General features: G+C 41.5%; 1 protein-coding gene across 4 annotated transcripts in view; it reads left to right on the forward strand.

Moving 5' to 3' along the window:
- LOC308253051 (cyclin-Y-like protein 1) overlaps positions 1-16,385 on the forward strand; it is a 143,267-nt gene that overhangs the window by 28,942 nt on the left and 97,940 nt on the right. For 3 of the 4 annotated variants that reach the window (XR_013961090.1, XR_013961091.1, XM_080678082.1), the window contains exon 4: positions 13,375-13,475. The exons of the other annotated variant lie outside the window; for it this stretch is intronic. Coding sequence is in view for 1 of the 3 variants with exons in the window: in XM_080678082.1 (XP_080534208.1) it covers positions 13,375-13,475 (101 nt within the window). In the remaining 2 variants the exon portion in view is untranslated. The remainder of the gene's footprint in view (positions 1-13,374; positions 13,476-16,385) is intronic. 4 annotated transcript variants of the gene reach the window in all.

Raw genomic sequence — 16,385 nt, forward strand, 5'->3', positions numbered from 1 at the left:
TTAGCCAGCCTTCTTGTGGTTCTAGATGATGTCCGTTTTGCCTTTTAGTTGTAGTTTTGAAGATGCTGTGCGAGGCAGCAAGTTCAGGTGTTTACCTATGCCACCATCTTGGTTTCTGTGTATCATGGTTTTTATTAAATCAGAATCAATGTTTACATTATTATGACTTATTTTTTACTGCTGAGCCATAGAGTTCTCTGGCTATGCCTCTTTATTGTATACCCTTCATTCTTTTTCTCAAATATTACTGAAATTTGAGCACTTCTACACTTCTCCAGGATAATCCACCCCCTTCTTCCTAGTCAACATGATCTCACACAGCCAAATGCAGCAAGTAGGCTGGTCTCCCATTTTTCAAAAATAACATATTTTGTACCTAATTATCTAGTAATTTGGCAGAAAAGGATAACTGTCAGACAGAAATACTACTTTTATGCTACATTAACCTAATACCTAATTAAGTCCTCATTTTTGTGTGTATGGAATTAATTTTTTTGCTATATTCACTTTCTGTTTTCTACTAGCTCCCCCCGCCCCGCCCAGAAAATCCCATAACATTTGTCACAGTTTTGTCAAAAATATTTTCCACTTACTGAACACATTTGTTCCATTTTTTATTGGAAGCCGTCTTTCCCAGCCTTTGTTATCCTATTCTAGTATAGACTTGTTTTCCCTAGGCCTGTTCTGTCCCTCTTTTTCTGGCATATTCCTTTAAGGTCATCTGGGATCACACATAACTGTTCTTTTGTGTTGGATCCCATATGTCTTAGATCAGTGATTTTCAACCTTTTTCATCTCATGGCATATATAAAGTAATTACTAAAATTCTGCAGCTCACCAAAAATATATATTGTTTGCTGATCTGACCCCCAAAAAAGGTGTAATTTTGATTCACTCACACAGGACATGTATTGTTGTGTTGCCTGTTGTCATTTTATTATTTGACAATCTAAAGGAAAAGAAGTCAGTGCCCCTGTCTAACTAGTCAGGTATTGCATGTTTTAAAAATTCTTGCGGCACACTGGTTGAAAATCATTGTCCTAGGGTGTATATTTTCCCCTGTCTTGTTATACTCCCTTGTTTTACTGGAGCACTTTTTCCTGGGAAAGGATACATGGGCAGACATTTTCTAGAGATCTAGCCTCTCTGAAATGCCTTCTATTTAATAAAGTACAGAATTCTAGGTTGAAATTAATTTTTGCAGTTCTAAAGATGTTTCTATTATTTTCTGTTGACAAAGTCTGTTGACATTTGTCAACAGAAAATAATAGAAACATCTTTTATTCTTGTCTGTATGATATGTTGTATATTACCAATATTAGTAATTTCCCTCATCCCTTTCTTCTCTGGACACTTTTATAACCTTCTGTATTCCTGGGATTCTGAAATTTTATAATGTGATTTGGTATGTACCTTTTCATTTTATTGTGGTCATCAAGACTGCAGGTCTTAACTACTTTCAGGGAATATTTTTGTTGTTAATTCTCACTCAAGAATATTTTTTCCATTGATTTTTAGAGAGAGTGGAAGAGAGGGAGGGAGGGAGAGAGATAGAGAAACATCGATGTGAAAGAGACATCGATTGTTTGCCTCCAGCACGCGCCCTGACCAAGGCTAGGGATTGAACTTGCAACCCAGGTACGTGCCCCTTGACTGAGAATTGAACCCATGACCCTTTGGTGCTGGGCGGATGCTCTCACCACTGAACAACACCAGCGAGGGTGGGAATTTTTGTTTCTTTTATTTATTTTTTTAATTTCTTTATTGATTAAGGTATTACATATGTGTCCTTATCGCCCATTGCCTTCCCACTCCCCCTACTCATGCCCTCACCCCCCTCTTGTCTCTGTCCATTGGTTGGGCTTATATGCATGCATATAAGTCCTTTGGTTGATCTCTCCCCCTTACCCCCACCCTACCTTACATTCCCTCTGAGGTTTGAGCATCTGATCGATGCTTCTCTGTCTCTGGATCTGTTTTTGTTCATCAGTTTATGTTATTCATTATATTTCATAAATGTGTGAGATCATGTGATATTTATCTTTCTCTGACTGGCTTATTTCACTTAGCATAATGCTCTCCAGTTCCATCCATGCTGTTGCAAATGGTAAGAATTCCTTCTTTTTTACCACAGCATAGTATTCCATTGTGTATATGTACCACAGTTTTTTAATCCACTCATCTGCTGATGGGCATTTAGGCTGTTTCCAAATCTTAGCTATGGTGAATTGTGCTGCTATGAACATAGGGGTGCATATATCCTTTCTGATTGGTGTTTCTAGTTTCTTGGGATATATTCCTAGAAGTGGTATTACTGGGTCAAATTGGAGTTCCATTTTTAGTTTTTTGAGGAAACTCCATACTGTTCTCCATAGTGGCTACACCAGTCTGCATTCCCACCAGCAGCGCAAGAGGGTTCCTTTTTCTCCGCATCCTTGCCAGCACTTGTGGTTTTTTGATTTGTTGATGATAGCCATTCTGACAGGTGTGAGATGGTACCTCATTGTTGTTTTGATTTGCATCTCTCGGATAATTAGTGACTTTGAGCATGTTTTCAAATGTCTCTTGGCCTTCCTTCTGTCTTCTTTCGAAAAGTATCTATTTAGGTCTGTTGCCCATTTTTTGATTTGGTTGTTTATCTTTCTTTTGTTAAGTTGTATGAGTTCCCTATAAATGTTGGAGATTAAACCCTTATCAGTGATAACATCGGCAAATATGTTCTCCCATGCAGTGGGCTTTCTTGTTGTTTTGTTGATGGTTTCTTTTGCTGTGCAAAAGCTTTTTATTTTGATGTAGTCCCATTTGTTTATTTTCTCTTTAGTTTCCATTGCCCTAGGAGCGGTCTCGGTGAAGAAATTGCTTCAGCATATGGCTGAGATTTTGCTGCCTATGCATTCCTCTAGTATTTTTATGGTTTCCCATCTTATGTTTAAGTCCTTCATCCATTTTGAGTTTATTATTTTGTATGGTGTAAGTTGGTGGTCTAGTTTCATTTTTTTGCATGTATCTGTCCAATTTTCCCAACACCATTTATTGACGAGACTCTCTTGACTCCATTGTATGTTCATGCCTACTTTGTCAAATATTAGTTGAGCAAAGTGGTTTGGGTCGATTTCTGGGTTCTCTATTCTATTCCATTGACCTATATGTCTGTTCTTGTGCCAGTACCAGGCTGTTTTGAGAACAGTGACTTTGTAATACAGCTTGATATCTGGTATTGAGATCCAACCAACTTTGTTCTTCTTTCTCAGGATTGCTGCAACTATTTGGAGTCTTTTTTTATTCCAGATGAATATTTGGAAAGTTCGTTCTAGGTCTGTGAAATATGCCATTGGTATTTTAATGGGGAGTGCATTGAATCTATAGATTGTTTTGGATAGTATGGACATTTTGATGATGTTGATTCTACCAGTCCTTGAACATGGTATGTTCTTCCATCTGTTTATGTCTTCCTTTATTTAGTTTTTCAGTGTCCTGTAGTTTTCTGCATATAGGTCTTTTACCTCCTATTCCAAAAAATTCAAGAGTAAGAAACACTTCCAAGCTTATTCTATGAAGCCAGCATCACCCTAATACCAAAACCAGATAAAGACAACACAGTGAAAGAGAGTTACAGGCCAATATCTCTCACGAACATAGATGCCAAAATCCTCAACAAAATTCTAGCAAATCGGATTCAGCAGTACCTCAGAAAGATCATACACCATGCCCAAGTAGGATTTATTCCAGGGGTGCAAGGATGGTACAATATCCGCAAAGCAATAAATGTGATACATCACATAAACAAATTGAGAGATAAAAATCACATAGTCATATCAATTGATGCACAAAAAGCATTTGACAAAATCCAACACCCTTTCTTGATAAAAACTCTCAGCAAAGTGGGAATAGCGGGATCATACCTCAACATAATAAAAGCCTTATATGACAAACGTACAGCCAACATCATACTCAATGGGCAAAAACTAAACTCATTTCCCCTAAGAACAGGAACAAGACAGGGATGCCCACTCTCACCACTCCTGTTCGACATAGTACTGGAAGTACTAGCCATTGCGATTAGACAAGAAGAAGAAATAAGAGGCATCCAAATTGGAAAATAAGAAGTAAAACTGTCCTTATTTGCAGATGACATGATACTGTACATAGAAAACCCTAAAGCCTACATCAAAAAATTATTAGACTTAACAAATCAATTCAGCCATATAGCAGGATACAAAATTAATGCCAAGAAATCTATGGCATTTCTATACACCAATAGTGAACTTACAGAAAGAGAGACTAAAAAAGCAATCCCATTTACCATCGCACTAAAAAAATTAAGATACCTAGGAATAAACTTAACTAAGGATGTTTCTTTTATATTATTCTTTATTCCTTCTTGTTTCTATTTATCCCCATTACTTGGAAATTTGGAACTCTTAGGGCAGTATTCCTTCACGAATCTCTAAATTTTTCCTCTCTTATTTTTCATTTTGTCTTTTTCTACTTTGGCGATTTCCTTGACTCTGTGTTCCAACCCTTTTATCATTCTTTGTTTTGTTTATCTTATTTTTAATTTATAATGTCCTTTTATATCCTGTCATTCTTTTTTATAGCATTTTGTTTTTTTACCAATACAAATTTTTTCCTTTCTGAGGTTAGGGATTATTTTTTTAAGTTTTTATTTACTTCTGAATGTTGTTATTCCCAATAATTTTTTTTTAATGCAGTAGTTTATTTTATTCAGGACAACTCATTTGCTGATACCATAGCGTCTAAGTTGCTCTATTAAGTAATCACTAAAAAATGTGATGTTCTTAGCATGGAGATTTTAGGAAATGTTTTCAACTTTTTTATGAGTTCAGATTTTTTAAAATTGAATTCATTGGGGCATTGGTTAATAAGATTATATAGGTTTCAAGTATACATTTCTGTGATACCTGATCAGTATATTGCATTGTGTGCCCACCACCAAAGTCAAATCATCTGCCTTCACCATATATTTGGACCCCTTTACCCTTTACTACCCCCCGTCCCCACCTCTTTCATCTAGTAACCACCATACAGTTGTCTGTGTCCACAAGTTTTAGTTTTATATCCCACATATAAGTGAAATAACATGGTTCTTAGCCTTTTCTGACTGACTTCGCTTAGCATAATAATATTCATGTTGTCATAAATGGCAGAACTTCATCTTTTATTGTGGCTGAGTAGTATTCCATTGTACCATTTCTTTATCCATTCACTTATTGAAGGACACTTGGATTGTTTCCATGTCTTGCTCATTATGAATAATGCTGCAATGAACATAGGGGTACATATATTGCAAATAAATGTTTTCAAAATTTTGAGGTAGATACCCAGAAGTGGGGTTGCTGGGTCATATGGTAATTGTATTCTTAATTTTTTGAGGAAACTCCATACTGTTTTCCATAGTGGCAGTTTATATTCCTATTAGCAGTGAATGAGGGATTCTTTTTCTCCACAACCTCTCCAACATTTATTACCTGTCTTGTTGGTAATAGCCATTCTGTTTTCATCTCTCTTACTGTTTGGCTTCTTTCAGAAGTGTGGTGGTCTCTGGCTGCCTTTGATATCTAATTGGAAGTGCTGGGAGTGAGCAGAACTTTAGTTAACTGACAGGGCTTCATTGCAAGAATTTGGGGCCCCAATTCTCAGCCTGCCTTGGGTTCTGTAAGACAGACTGGCTTTCTGACTTCTTTCCCAGCCACGCTCTGTAGGCACCAAGGTGTGCTGCTTCTCCTTTGTTCTGCCATGTTAGTTGCCACTCATTTATGTAGTCTTCAACTCTCAAACATTAAAAATCATCTGCTGTTTACCTTATACTGGGTATAGCTTTTTTTATGCCTTTAATTCTAATGACATAGCTCTAAAAGGAAATAGATTTGTGGTCAGTCCACAAATCTCAAACTTACCGGTTCTAACTCATACTTAGAACCTATCATTAAAGTGTAAGTCAAAGTTTAAAGTTTTAATTCAACCTAAAACCTGTATGTTCATGTTGACCAATGTCACCGCAATAAATTTAATTAAAAAATAAAGTTTTAATTCAAGAAAATTAATAATATTAATTCAGAGAATTATTTTTGGTTAAACCTATAGCTAGCATGCTACACCTTTCTACTAAAGTCTTGATTAAGAATTCTATTCAAACCATGAATTTTGCCATATTGTACCATTTGTGTGCAACATTGATGGAGCAGTTTTCATTAATGCATAAAGTGTTAGAAATTTTTAAGTTAATTAAAAGTTTTTAATTCTGAATAGCCAAAACTTGTCTTGTGAAAAAGTCTAGAGAAAACAGTACACTTCAGCTTTAGTTGTTGATGGCTTAAGATGAGACAGTAGGCACAATCGGTGGGGGCAGGATTTCAACAGGTACTTGACTGGATAGTAAGGTTTGGGTTGTCATTTATTAGACTTCTAGGTATGGTTATTTTTCCAGTCTTTGCTATTAAACTTTAAGTCTAAGGAACCCCTTCCCTTCCTTGCAAAGATTATAAATTAAAAGTCCATCTATTCTGCAATTTGTAGTGAACGAATTGAAGATACAGTAGGATTTTTGTTCCTGTCTATTCTAATGACCAACTGAAATACCTATGAACATTAAATGAATTGTCAATATTATTTTAGCTTTTTTTAATATATATTTGCATTTTTTTTAATCTTGATGTTTGTCAGTATAGTTTATGAAGGTTGGAAGTCAGCAATAGTAAAGTTTTAACCATAAACAACAATTATTTAAAATTTCAAGCAAGATAAAAGGAAAGTAACCTTCTGGCAGCCAATGAATCCAGACTTTGCTAGTAAGCTTAATTCTGCCACCCTCTAATGCAGCAGTTGCCAACCTTCCGGACTTCACAGACCACCAGTGATCCGCAGACGCCCGGTTGGCGACCGCTGCTCCAAAGGTTTCCTTAAACCAGCGGTCTCCAACCTTTCGGACCTAGCGCAACAGTCGCCAACCGGTGGTCTGCGGGCCACTGGTGGTCTGTGAGGTCCGGAAGGTTGGTGACCGCTGCTGTACTGGATACTAGCTATTTGATACTGGAGTGATGATGAAGTGTTCAGTGTTTCTTTGGTTGAATCTAGCCAGTAGATTGCGCCTTGTTGATTTACTAAATGAACCCTCATAGAGCTGTGAGCCCATGTCTAATTAAAAATTTTCAATGCTTTAGCATTAATATTTTCAAATACAAACCACTATAATAGCAAAAAATTTTAAATAGAGGAAAATGGGAGCAAATATCACCCAAAGCTTTACCAACTAGTCTGTATTTTGGTGCCTTTTTTTCTTGTTCTTTTTACTCCCCTGTTTATAGGTTTTGGTCATAATTGAAGTTATTATGCTGTCTTACATGCCGTATTGCACCTGTATAGTAGTGACCTTAAAAGATAACTTCCCATCTCTATATATAAAAGCCTAAGCGACCGTTACAGCAGAACAACCAAACGACCAGAATGACCAGTTGCTATGACGCACACTGACCACCTGATCGCCTGATTGGGGCCTGCCCGCCAACCTCCCGGTCCCTCCCCCTGGCTGGCAGGTGCCGATCACCCAATGGGGACGGGGTACCGATGGCAGGTGGCAGCGTATGTTGGCGGCACCAGGCCAAGGCGGGTGCAGGTGCAGGGCGGGGCCAGCTGCTGGCAGCTGGGGGAAGGAAGGCCCCGGCTGGCCAACCTCCTGGTCCCTGAAGGCTTTTGAAAAACCTCTTTCTGGGGAGGCTTTTCTTTTCCCCCAGCGGCATGTAATTCAAAGGCACTAGCCACAGACCCGCCCACCCCAGAGACACCCAATCTCTACGTGCACCCAGTCAGATTGAGTCTGGTGCCTGGTGGGGTGGAACACCCAGAGCTGCTGCCCACAGGCAGGAAGCTGGCAGGGCTGGGGCGTCAACGCAGGGGCCTCAGAGTTGGACCACCCGGCCCCCAGTTCACTCTCCGCCTGGAGGCATCCAGCTGCAGACCTTCAACCCCATTAACTGGATCAATGGTGGGATGGAAAGCGAGCCAGGAGGGTGAGGAAATGAAACTTGGGGCGAGTATCATGGGTGCAGTCCCCGTGACCTTCTCCTTCCAGGATAAGAGATAAATGTGGATTTGCAAAGAGTCAGGCCCCCGAGGAGCTTCCGCTGGGGGGATGAAAGGAGTTACTCACTTCTGACACCCCCACCCTTTGCTTTAAGGCTGCATTCTCCTTCCCTAATACATGTTGCTTGAAGTACATGATGGTTTGTGTTTAGACATGCAATAAACATGGGGAAAGCAAAGTTTTGTGCTTTAGAACAAAAGAGTTTGGAGTCTTTGTGGGGAGTCTCTCTCTCTCTCTCTCTCTCTCTCTCTCTCTCACACACACACACACACACACACACACACACACACACTCACTCCTTCCTCCCCTCTTCCCTGGCCTGGCGAATCTTCAAGCAGAAAGTTAACCCTAGCTCCTCAGAACCCACCCTCGCTGGAGTGGCCTGTTTTGTTTTGGTTTATTCTCTCACAAGGTTTTTTTCTAACCTCTAAACCAGTAGTCAGACATCCCCCTGGATTGTATGGAGGGGTCCTGGATTGCGAGAGGGTGCAGACCAGGCTGAGAGACCCCCCTCCCATGCACAAATTTTGTGCACCCGGCTTCTAGTTTAGAATAAAAGTATATGAATGAGTTTTCATATTTTATGCTGTATTTGTCCTTTTGAGATCCCAAAAGTAAATTACGTGTTAACTGCATAGCTTAAGGAACATATCAGAGTTTTAGTTATAGTTAAGACATTACTGGCTTGAAGGAGAATTTGTTCCCCCAAATAGTGATTTAAAAAAAAAAATGCCATCTGGAACTTTTGGTTAATGAGGAATAAGTGGCCTTGAAATAAAACATCAGAAATAGGCAAAATGGTGTTTTATATAATACTAGTGGCCCAGTGCACGAATTCGTGCACATTGAAAGGAAATTAATTAGAAGAAATATCTTAATATCGCTATTCGCCCTTTCTCTATAATAGAAGTGTCAACCAAATTCACGATCGATAATGACAGATTGAAACACACACGTGCTATTGGCACCGGTGAGAGCCTTATATGTATCGCGCATGCGTGAGTCAACTTAGCCTTTTATATATATATATATATGGATAAACTTGCTTAATTAGACCTGCTTTCTGATTTAGCTAAACTTTTTCCAGCCCAGTGAAGCACCCCAACTTCTCTTTCAGGTAATTGTCAGCAACACAGCAGTAAATATCAACATGAAGCAGATTATTATTGTAGATCATGTAGGGAGAACAAAGGGTAAAATATTTAACTGCAGCAGTGTTTGACTATATTCTGTACAGTAAGAAAACCTGAAGTCATTTTCAAGGTCCACCATATCTTCTTTTCAGTCGGGTCAAGTTTTTAAGCTTTGTAAGTCTTTGTTTTCTGGCTAATGAAAAGAAAATAAGATTCCACCAAGTCTCCTATCTACCTACTCCAAGACTTCTGTGGGGATCAAATGAGATGAGGCACAGGAAAACGCTTCACATACATTTGGTTAAAGTGTAAAATATTTCCACCTGTGTTCCTGGAACTTCAAGGAGGCTGGTCGCTAGGGAGAGGAAGCTGGGCATTGCTACGTGACATGATTACTCAGCACCCACAGCAACCGTTTCCAGGCTGGTTTGGACTATGGGCTGCATTTTGCATCATGGGTGTCTCAGCAGCGTTGGCTGCAATTTGGTGGGCTGTCACTCCAGGGTGATGGCGGAGCCTGTGTCCCATTTGGGGGAAGCTGAGTGTTGCTTTCTGGGCGCCAGGCCTGTGGTGCTGTTTCTCTATGCGTGTCATGGTAGCTCCTGCATTGAGCGTCTGCCCCCTGGTGATCAGTGCTCATCATAGCGACTGGTCAGAAGGTGGGAAGGACACTTAACATATTAGCCTTATATAGATAGATAAAGAAATTTCTGACTATTCACTACTGGCAATTTTTAAATACTCTATATTTTCAAAGATATCAACTAGATTTTCTCCTTGTCCTGTTGTTTGTGTGTTTGTGGGGAGACTGATGGGAAAGTATGAGAGCATGACGAAAGCTATTTTATGTTAATACTAGAGGCCCAGGCACGAATTCATGCACCAGTAGTGTCCCTTGGCCTGGCCTGCGGGATCGGGCTGAAACCAGCTCTCTGACATCCCCTGAGGGGTCCTGGATTGCGAGAGGGCGCAGGCCAGGCCGAGGGACCCCACTGGTGCATGATCGGGGCTGGGGAGGGACGCAGAAGGTTGGCCAGTCAGGGAGGGACTGCGGGAGTGCTCCAGGGCATGTCTGGCCCATCTCACTCAGTCCCAGTTGGCCGGACCCCAGCACCAAGCTAACCTACCGGTCGTAGCATCTGCCCCCTGGTGGTCAGTGCACATCAGAGCAAGCAGTTGAGCGGCCTTAGCATATCATTAGCATATTACACTTTGATTGGTTGAATGGATGACTGGTCAACCAGATACTTAGCATATTAGGCTTTTATTATATAGGATGAGGAAGGTAGGCTCATGTGAATTTGTTTTAAAATACAACATAACTGTTATATTAGGCAATGAGGAAGAATAGGCCAAGTATGTCAGTAGGGGCAGAAAATTTGACCTGCCTAGCAATGGGCAAAACTGGGAAACTAAATATTGTAGGGTGGGACCTTGCCCCCAGGGTGACCTTTCCTCCCCTAGCAAATGGATTGTCATGTGGTTTACACATCCTGACCTTTTAGATCACTGGTCATGTGGCTCAGACCCTCCCCTGAACTGTCCTCACCCCAGCATATTGACCTCCTTAGAGGAGGAACAGGGCGGCCAGAGAATTAGCCTCATATGACTCCCATGCAAGCCCTTGCACGACCACTCCCTTAAGCACTAAGCCCTCGGGACAGTGAGGTTCTGACCTGCATCAAATGATCGGAGGAACAAAGCCTCAGTCTGTGGACCACAGAGACAGAGTTTTGGTCACACTAGAGATAACATCTAGGCCTCAGTTGTGTTTCAGCTCTAGGCCAAGGAAAGCAGCAAGGCTAGAGGGGCAATGCCATGGCTGCCTCAGGACCAGCTGTGATGACTAATCACCCCTGCCCTGGCACTGAACAGTAAGTGGAGACCACAACCCTGAAGAGACACCTGGAAAGCTCATGAATATTCTCTTGAGATCCTCCTTGATGACCTCCCCTAAAATTTCTACATTTACATAAAAACTCGTAAGACGAAGGACCCAGTGAACACACGCACGCTCGCTCTCTCTCTAGAGCAGCAGTCACCAACCAGTGGTCCGCAGACACTGGTGGTCCATGAGGCCTGGAAGGTTGGCGACTGCTGCTCTATAGTTAGTCAGTGCCTTTCCCCCTCTTCTTTCCCCAGCCAGGTATATCCTTGCTTTCTTTCTCCTAAGCTCCAAGGGCCCTTCTTTTGCCTCTATAACTTGTTCCCTGAACCCATGCAGACCAGCTGGCTCTCTTCTACCTCTGTGGCTTTCTACATAAATTTTCTCTTATAATTTGAGTTCTTGACTCTAAATTCGTTCTCCGCTGAACTCAAGGACTGAGATCTAACATCTGGTGCCGTTTTGCCACTAACAAAACCAGGCATATTAAAAAATGTTGGTGTTCTGTGATGTTAAAGAATGCTACTGTTACTTCCAACTTGTTACAGCGACTGGGATTAGTTTTACTTTCAAAGGATTGTCCTAACATAGCTTACGCTGTTTCCAAACTTGATTATTGTTATATTGTTGGGCTCTTTGAAAATCAATAAGTACTTTTAAAATAAATGAATACTTCTAAAGTGTTTTAAAGTTAATTTATTCTCTAGAGGTTCTCAAAAATTTCCTGTCATCTCTCTGATAGCACAGTAGATAAGTTTTAATTTGTATCAATTACCTTCCAGTTGTAATTGATTCTAAACACTTAGTCAAACACTTGTTGAACTCCTAATTTGCCCTAGATCAGCCGTGGGCAAACTACGGCCCGCGGGCCTGATCCGGCTGTTCTATCCGGTTCTCTTGCTCTCCCCTCTGCTCCTTTACTTTGAATTTATATTAGTTCACACAAACACTCCATCCATGCTTTTGTTCCGGCCCTCCGGTCCAGTTTAAGAACCCATTGTGGCCCTCGAGTCAAAAAGTTTGCCCACCCCTGCCTAGATTCTGTGCTCAGCAGCTAGAGGTAGAAGAGGAGTACAAGTCCTGCCTTCCCTCGGGAGGCTCACTTTTTATGAGGGGGATGCCCTGGAAGCAGTTGAGACCATGTAACAAGTAGTATCTCGGGTGTGTGAATGCAGAGAAAAGGAGAAGTTGTGAAGTGTGGCTGCTGGCAGAGGTATCCCGGAGGTAGGTGGGAAGTTAACTTGCTGGAAAAGGGAGGAAGAAAAGGCCTTGTAGTCAGAGAGCGGCGTGATGAGGCAGGGTCTTGATGAGTGTCAAGCAGCAGGGGTCCTCAAACTACGGCCCGCGGGCCACATGCGGCCCGCCAAAGACATTTATCCGGCCCGCCGGGTGCCGCTGCCTGTCCTGCTTAGCAGCCGACTCGTCCCGGGCCCGCAGTGCGCATAGGAATTTGTTCATAGTTTTTTTTTTTTTAAACTATAGTCTGGCCCTCCAACGGTCTGAGGGACAGTGAACTGGCCCCCTGTTTAAAAAGTTTGAGGACCCCTGATTAGAGAATAGAATTAATAAAGTAATGTGGAGTGTTCTCTGAGGTACTCATTTGGGTAATGTAATGGTAGTCTTAATTAAACATGCAGTGAGAGTTAAATTCTCATAGTTGTTTTTTCTGGGTGTTGTATGTGAGAGAATCTTAAAGCAATACTCTTAAGATAAGGAAACTGAGGGCCAGAGAGAACTCTGGCCCCTGAGCTTGTTAGCCATAGGCCAGCCCCAGCACACACACCTCTGATGCAAATACATGTGGCTTATCACACTGTCTCCTGAACTAATAGTTATTATTAGCTTTCATTTACTTCAATAAAATGCTCTTCCTTCAATATTACCTAAAGAATTATGGTTCAATGTAGAAAATAAAGAATAGAAATAAAAATCTCAGCTGCTTTTCATTTGTTAAGAAAACAAAAAGCACGGAAGTCTTATTTTTAATGTTTTACATTATTATAAAGGGAATTTATCATAGGTGTTTGCCAAGTTGGATTATATGACCCCTTCCTCAGATTTCATGGTTGCAAGTTAGAGCACCTAATGGGTTTACCATAGCGCTGCACATGATATCTCACTAAAGCATTCATAAAGCATTCATAGAGTATGAGAACAGTTGTAATGCTTAATTGTTTGACATCTTAACCAAGAAAAAACACACTTTTGTAGCTTTAACTTACTGTGATATTTCCTTCTATTCCCCTTCCCTTCAGGTAGCTCCAGGTCACCTTCGTGCAAAGTACAGCTCATGCTCAACAATATTTTTAGACGACAGCACAATTTGCCAGCCTAATGTTAGAATCACCGTGCAATGGTGAGTACAAATAGGTTGCCCAGGGCTCAGTGACAGACCCTGATGCTAAAAGGATCCTACCCATATGTAATTTCATCTGATTGTCCTTTTCAGTGATCAGGTTAAGAAGAAAAAAAGTATTTCTAGAAAAAAAAGTATTTCTTTATGTGATACAGGCCTAAAACAATGTGTACCACTTTGGAAGCTACTCTTGGAAGAAGGAACAGCTTGTCCCCCACTGGCACCAGAGTGCATCTGCATTTACATTCAGTTGCTTCCTGTCAGATTTTCCCCTGCTTACTTTTTTTTCTGCACTATTTCTATGTTAAAATTCACTTCTCCTTCCAGGAAAAAGGCATCAAACCAGTCTTAAGGAACAACTTTTCAAGCTAATTTCTTTGTGGATAAAATGTGTTCAACTGAGATTTTAATTTTATAGATGTATTAAATTTATACACACACACACACACTCTGAGTGGCCAGATTATTATGATCTCTGAACACATAATAATCTGGCCACTCAGTGTGTGTATGTGTGTGTATATATTTGCATATTAGCCTTTTATTATATAGGATATACACTGGCCACTCAGTGTGTGTATGTATGTGTATATATTTGCATATTAGCCTTTTATTATATAGGATATACACTGGCCAGATTATTATGCGTTCAGAGATCATAATAAATAATCTGACCACTCAGTGTGTGTGTGTATATGCATATATATATATATATACACACACACACACACACACACACACACACACACATATATATATATACATATATGCGCGCTACGTGTCCAGTCGTCCGGTCATCCATTCAACCAATCAAAGTGTAATATGCTAATGATATGCTAATGCTGCTCAACCACTCACTATGACGTGCACTGACCACCAGGGGGCAGATGCTCCAACTGGTAGGTTAGCTTGCTGCTGGGGTCCAGCTGATCGGGACTGAGCCAGATGGGCCAGACACACCCTGGAGCCATCCCGCAGTCCCTCCCCAGCTGGCCAACCTCCCGCATCCCTCCCTGGCCCCGATTGTGCACTGGTAGGGTCCCTCAGCTTGGCCTGTGCCTTCTTGCAATCCAGGACCCCTTGGGGGATGTTGGAGAGCGGTTTCGGCCTGATCCCTCAGGCCAGGCCGAGGAACCACACTGGTGCATGAATTCATGCACTGGGCCTCTACTATATACACTGAGTGGCCAGATTATTATGATCTCTGAATGCATAATAATATGGCCACTCAGTGTATTTGTATCTCAAATGGGTACCAAAAGTATTCTGGACTTTTGCTGGAGATCAACCACCTATTTGCCCTGAGCTTTCTATCAGCCAGTGCAAAGGGGAAAACTGATCAGGTGCACAATTTATAGTATCTTTGATATCAAATAAATGAGGTGCTCAAGAGAAGTACACTTAGTGGCCAGATTATTATGCCTTCAGAGATCATAATAATCTGGCCACTCAGTGTGTGTATATATATATATATATGTGTGTGTGTGTGTGTGTGTGTGTATGTAAAACTAAATTCATATATATCTCCAAGACACTGTGTCAATCCATATATAAGAAAATCACAGCAGAGAAAAATGAGAGAGGTGAAGTTTTGGAAACTTAGCCACAGTCAGGTTTATACTTAAGCAAACATAACTGTCATAATGATGAAAACTATTCATTAAGTTCTGTGAGCATCACATACTCCACAATTGAAGATGCACTTGAAAAATACCTTAAGATGAAACTTTTAAGGTAAGAGAAACCAAGATGGCAGCATAGGTAAACATCTAAACTGCTGCCTCGCACAACAATTTCAAAACTAGAACTAAAAGACAAAACGGACATCATCCAGAACCACAGGAAGCCTGGCTGAGTGGAAATTCTACAACTAGAAGGAAAGAGAAAAGCAAACTGAGACTCAGAGGAGCTGCAGGAGGCAGAGGTACTGAGGTGCACGCACAGAGAGGGCAGGCAACTGAGTACGCAGCTGGCTTTTTCAAGCGGGAGGGAGACAAAGCTCCCGACTGCTCTGAACTCCAGTTCTGGGCGAGACTCTGGGGACCCAGACTCATACAGGGTGAAACTGGACTGTCAGGAAAGAGAAAAGCACACTGAGACTCAGAGGAACTGTGGAAGGCAGAGGTACTGAGGTGCACGCACAGAGAGGGCAGGCAACTGAGTACGCAGCTGGCTTTTTCAAGCGGGAGGGAGACAAAAGCTCCCAACTGCACTGAACTCCAGTTCCAGGCGAGACTCTGGGGACTCAGACTCATTCGGGGAGAAACTGAACTGTCTGGCAGCAGGCGGAACTCGAGGGCGGCTTTCTCTCAGAGGTGCTTGCAGCGATTACCATGGGACACTGATACACAGGGGCCTATTAGGGCAGAGCTGATGGGAAACCTATGCTGTCTGCTCCACCCTGAGACTCCGACCCATTCAAGCTGAGCACAGAGGCTTTTGCAAGTCTTCTCCCATAAGGGTGTCTCCAGCACAGAAGTTCTCCCAGCATAGACATAGCTGATCCTCACAGCCAATTGGCCTGGAGGTCAATTCCTCCCAGTGATACCAACAACAATCAAGGCTTAACTACAAGACTGTGCACACAGCCCACAAAGGGGTGCACCAAGAGTGTCCACCTCAGGTAACTGGGGAGGCTGAGCCACTGGGCCCTATAGGACACCTAGCACACAAAGCCACTCTATCAACTCAGGGAAGCAGCCAAAATGTGGAGACAAAGAAACAGGTCACAAATGAAAGAAATGGAGGAAAGCAAACGACTGGATATAGAGTTCAAAACCACGTTTATAAGGTTTTTCAAGAATTTTCTAGAAAAGGCCGATAAATTTAGCAAGACCCTCGAGGATATGAAAAAGGACCAACTAGAAATTAAGCATACACTGACTGAAATAAAAAATATTATACAGAGAT

This window comes from Plecotus auritus, assembly GCF_963455305.1.
Source record: "Plecotus auritus genome assembly, chromosome: 1".
Classification (NCBI taxonomy): Eukaryota; Metazoa; Chordata; class Mammalia; order Chiroptera; family Vespertilionidae; genus Plecotus; species Plecotus auritus.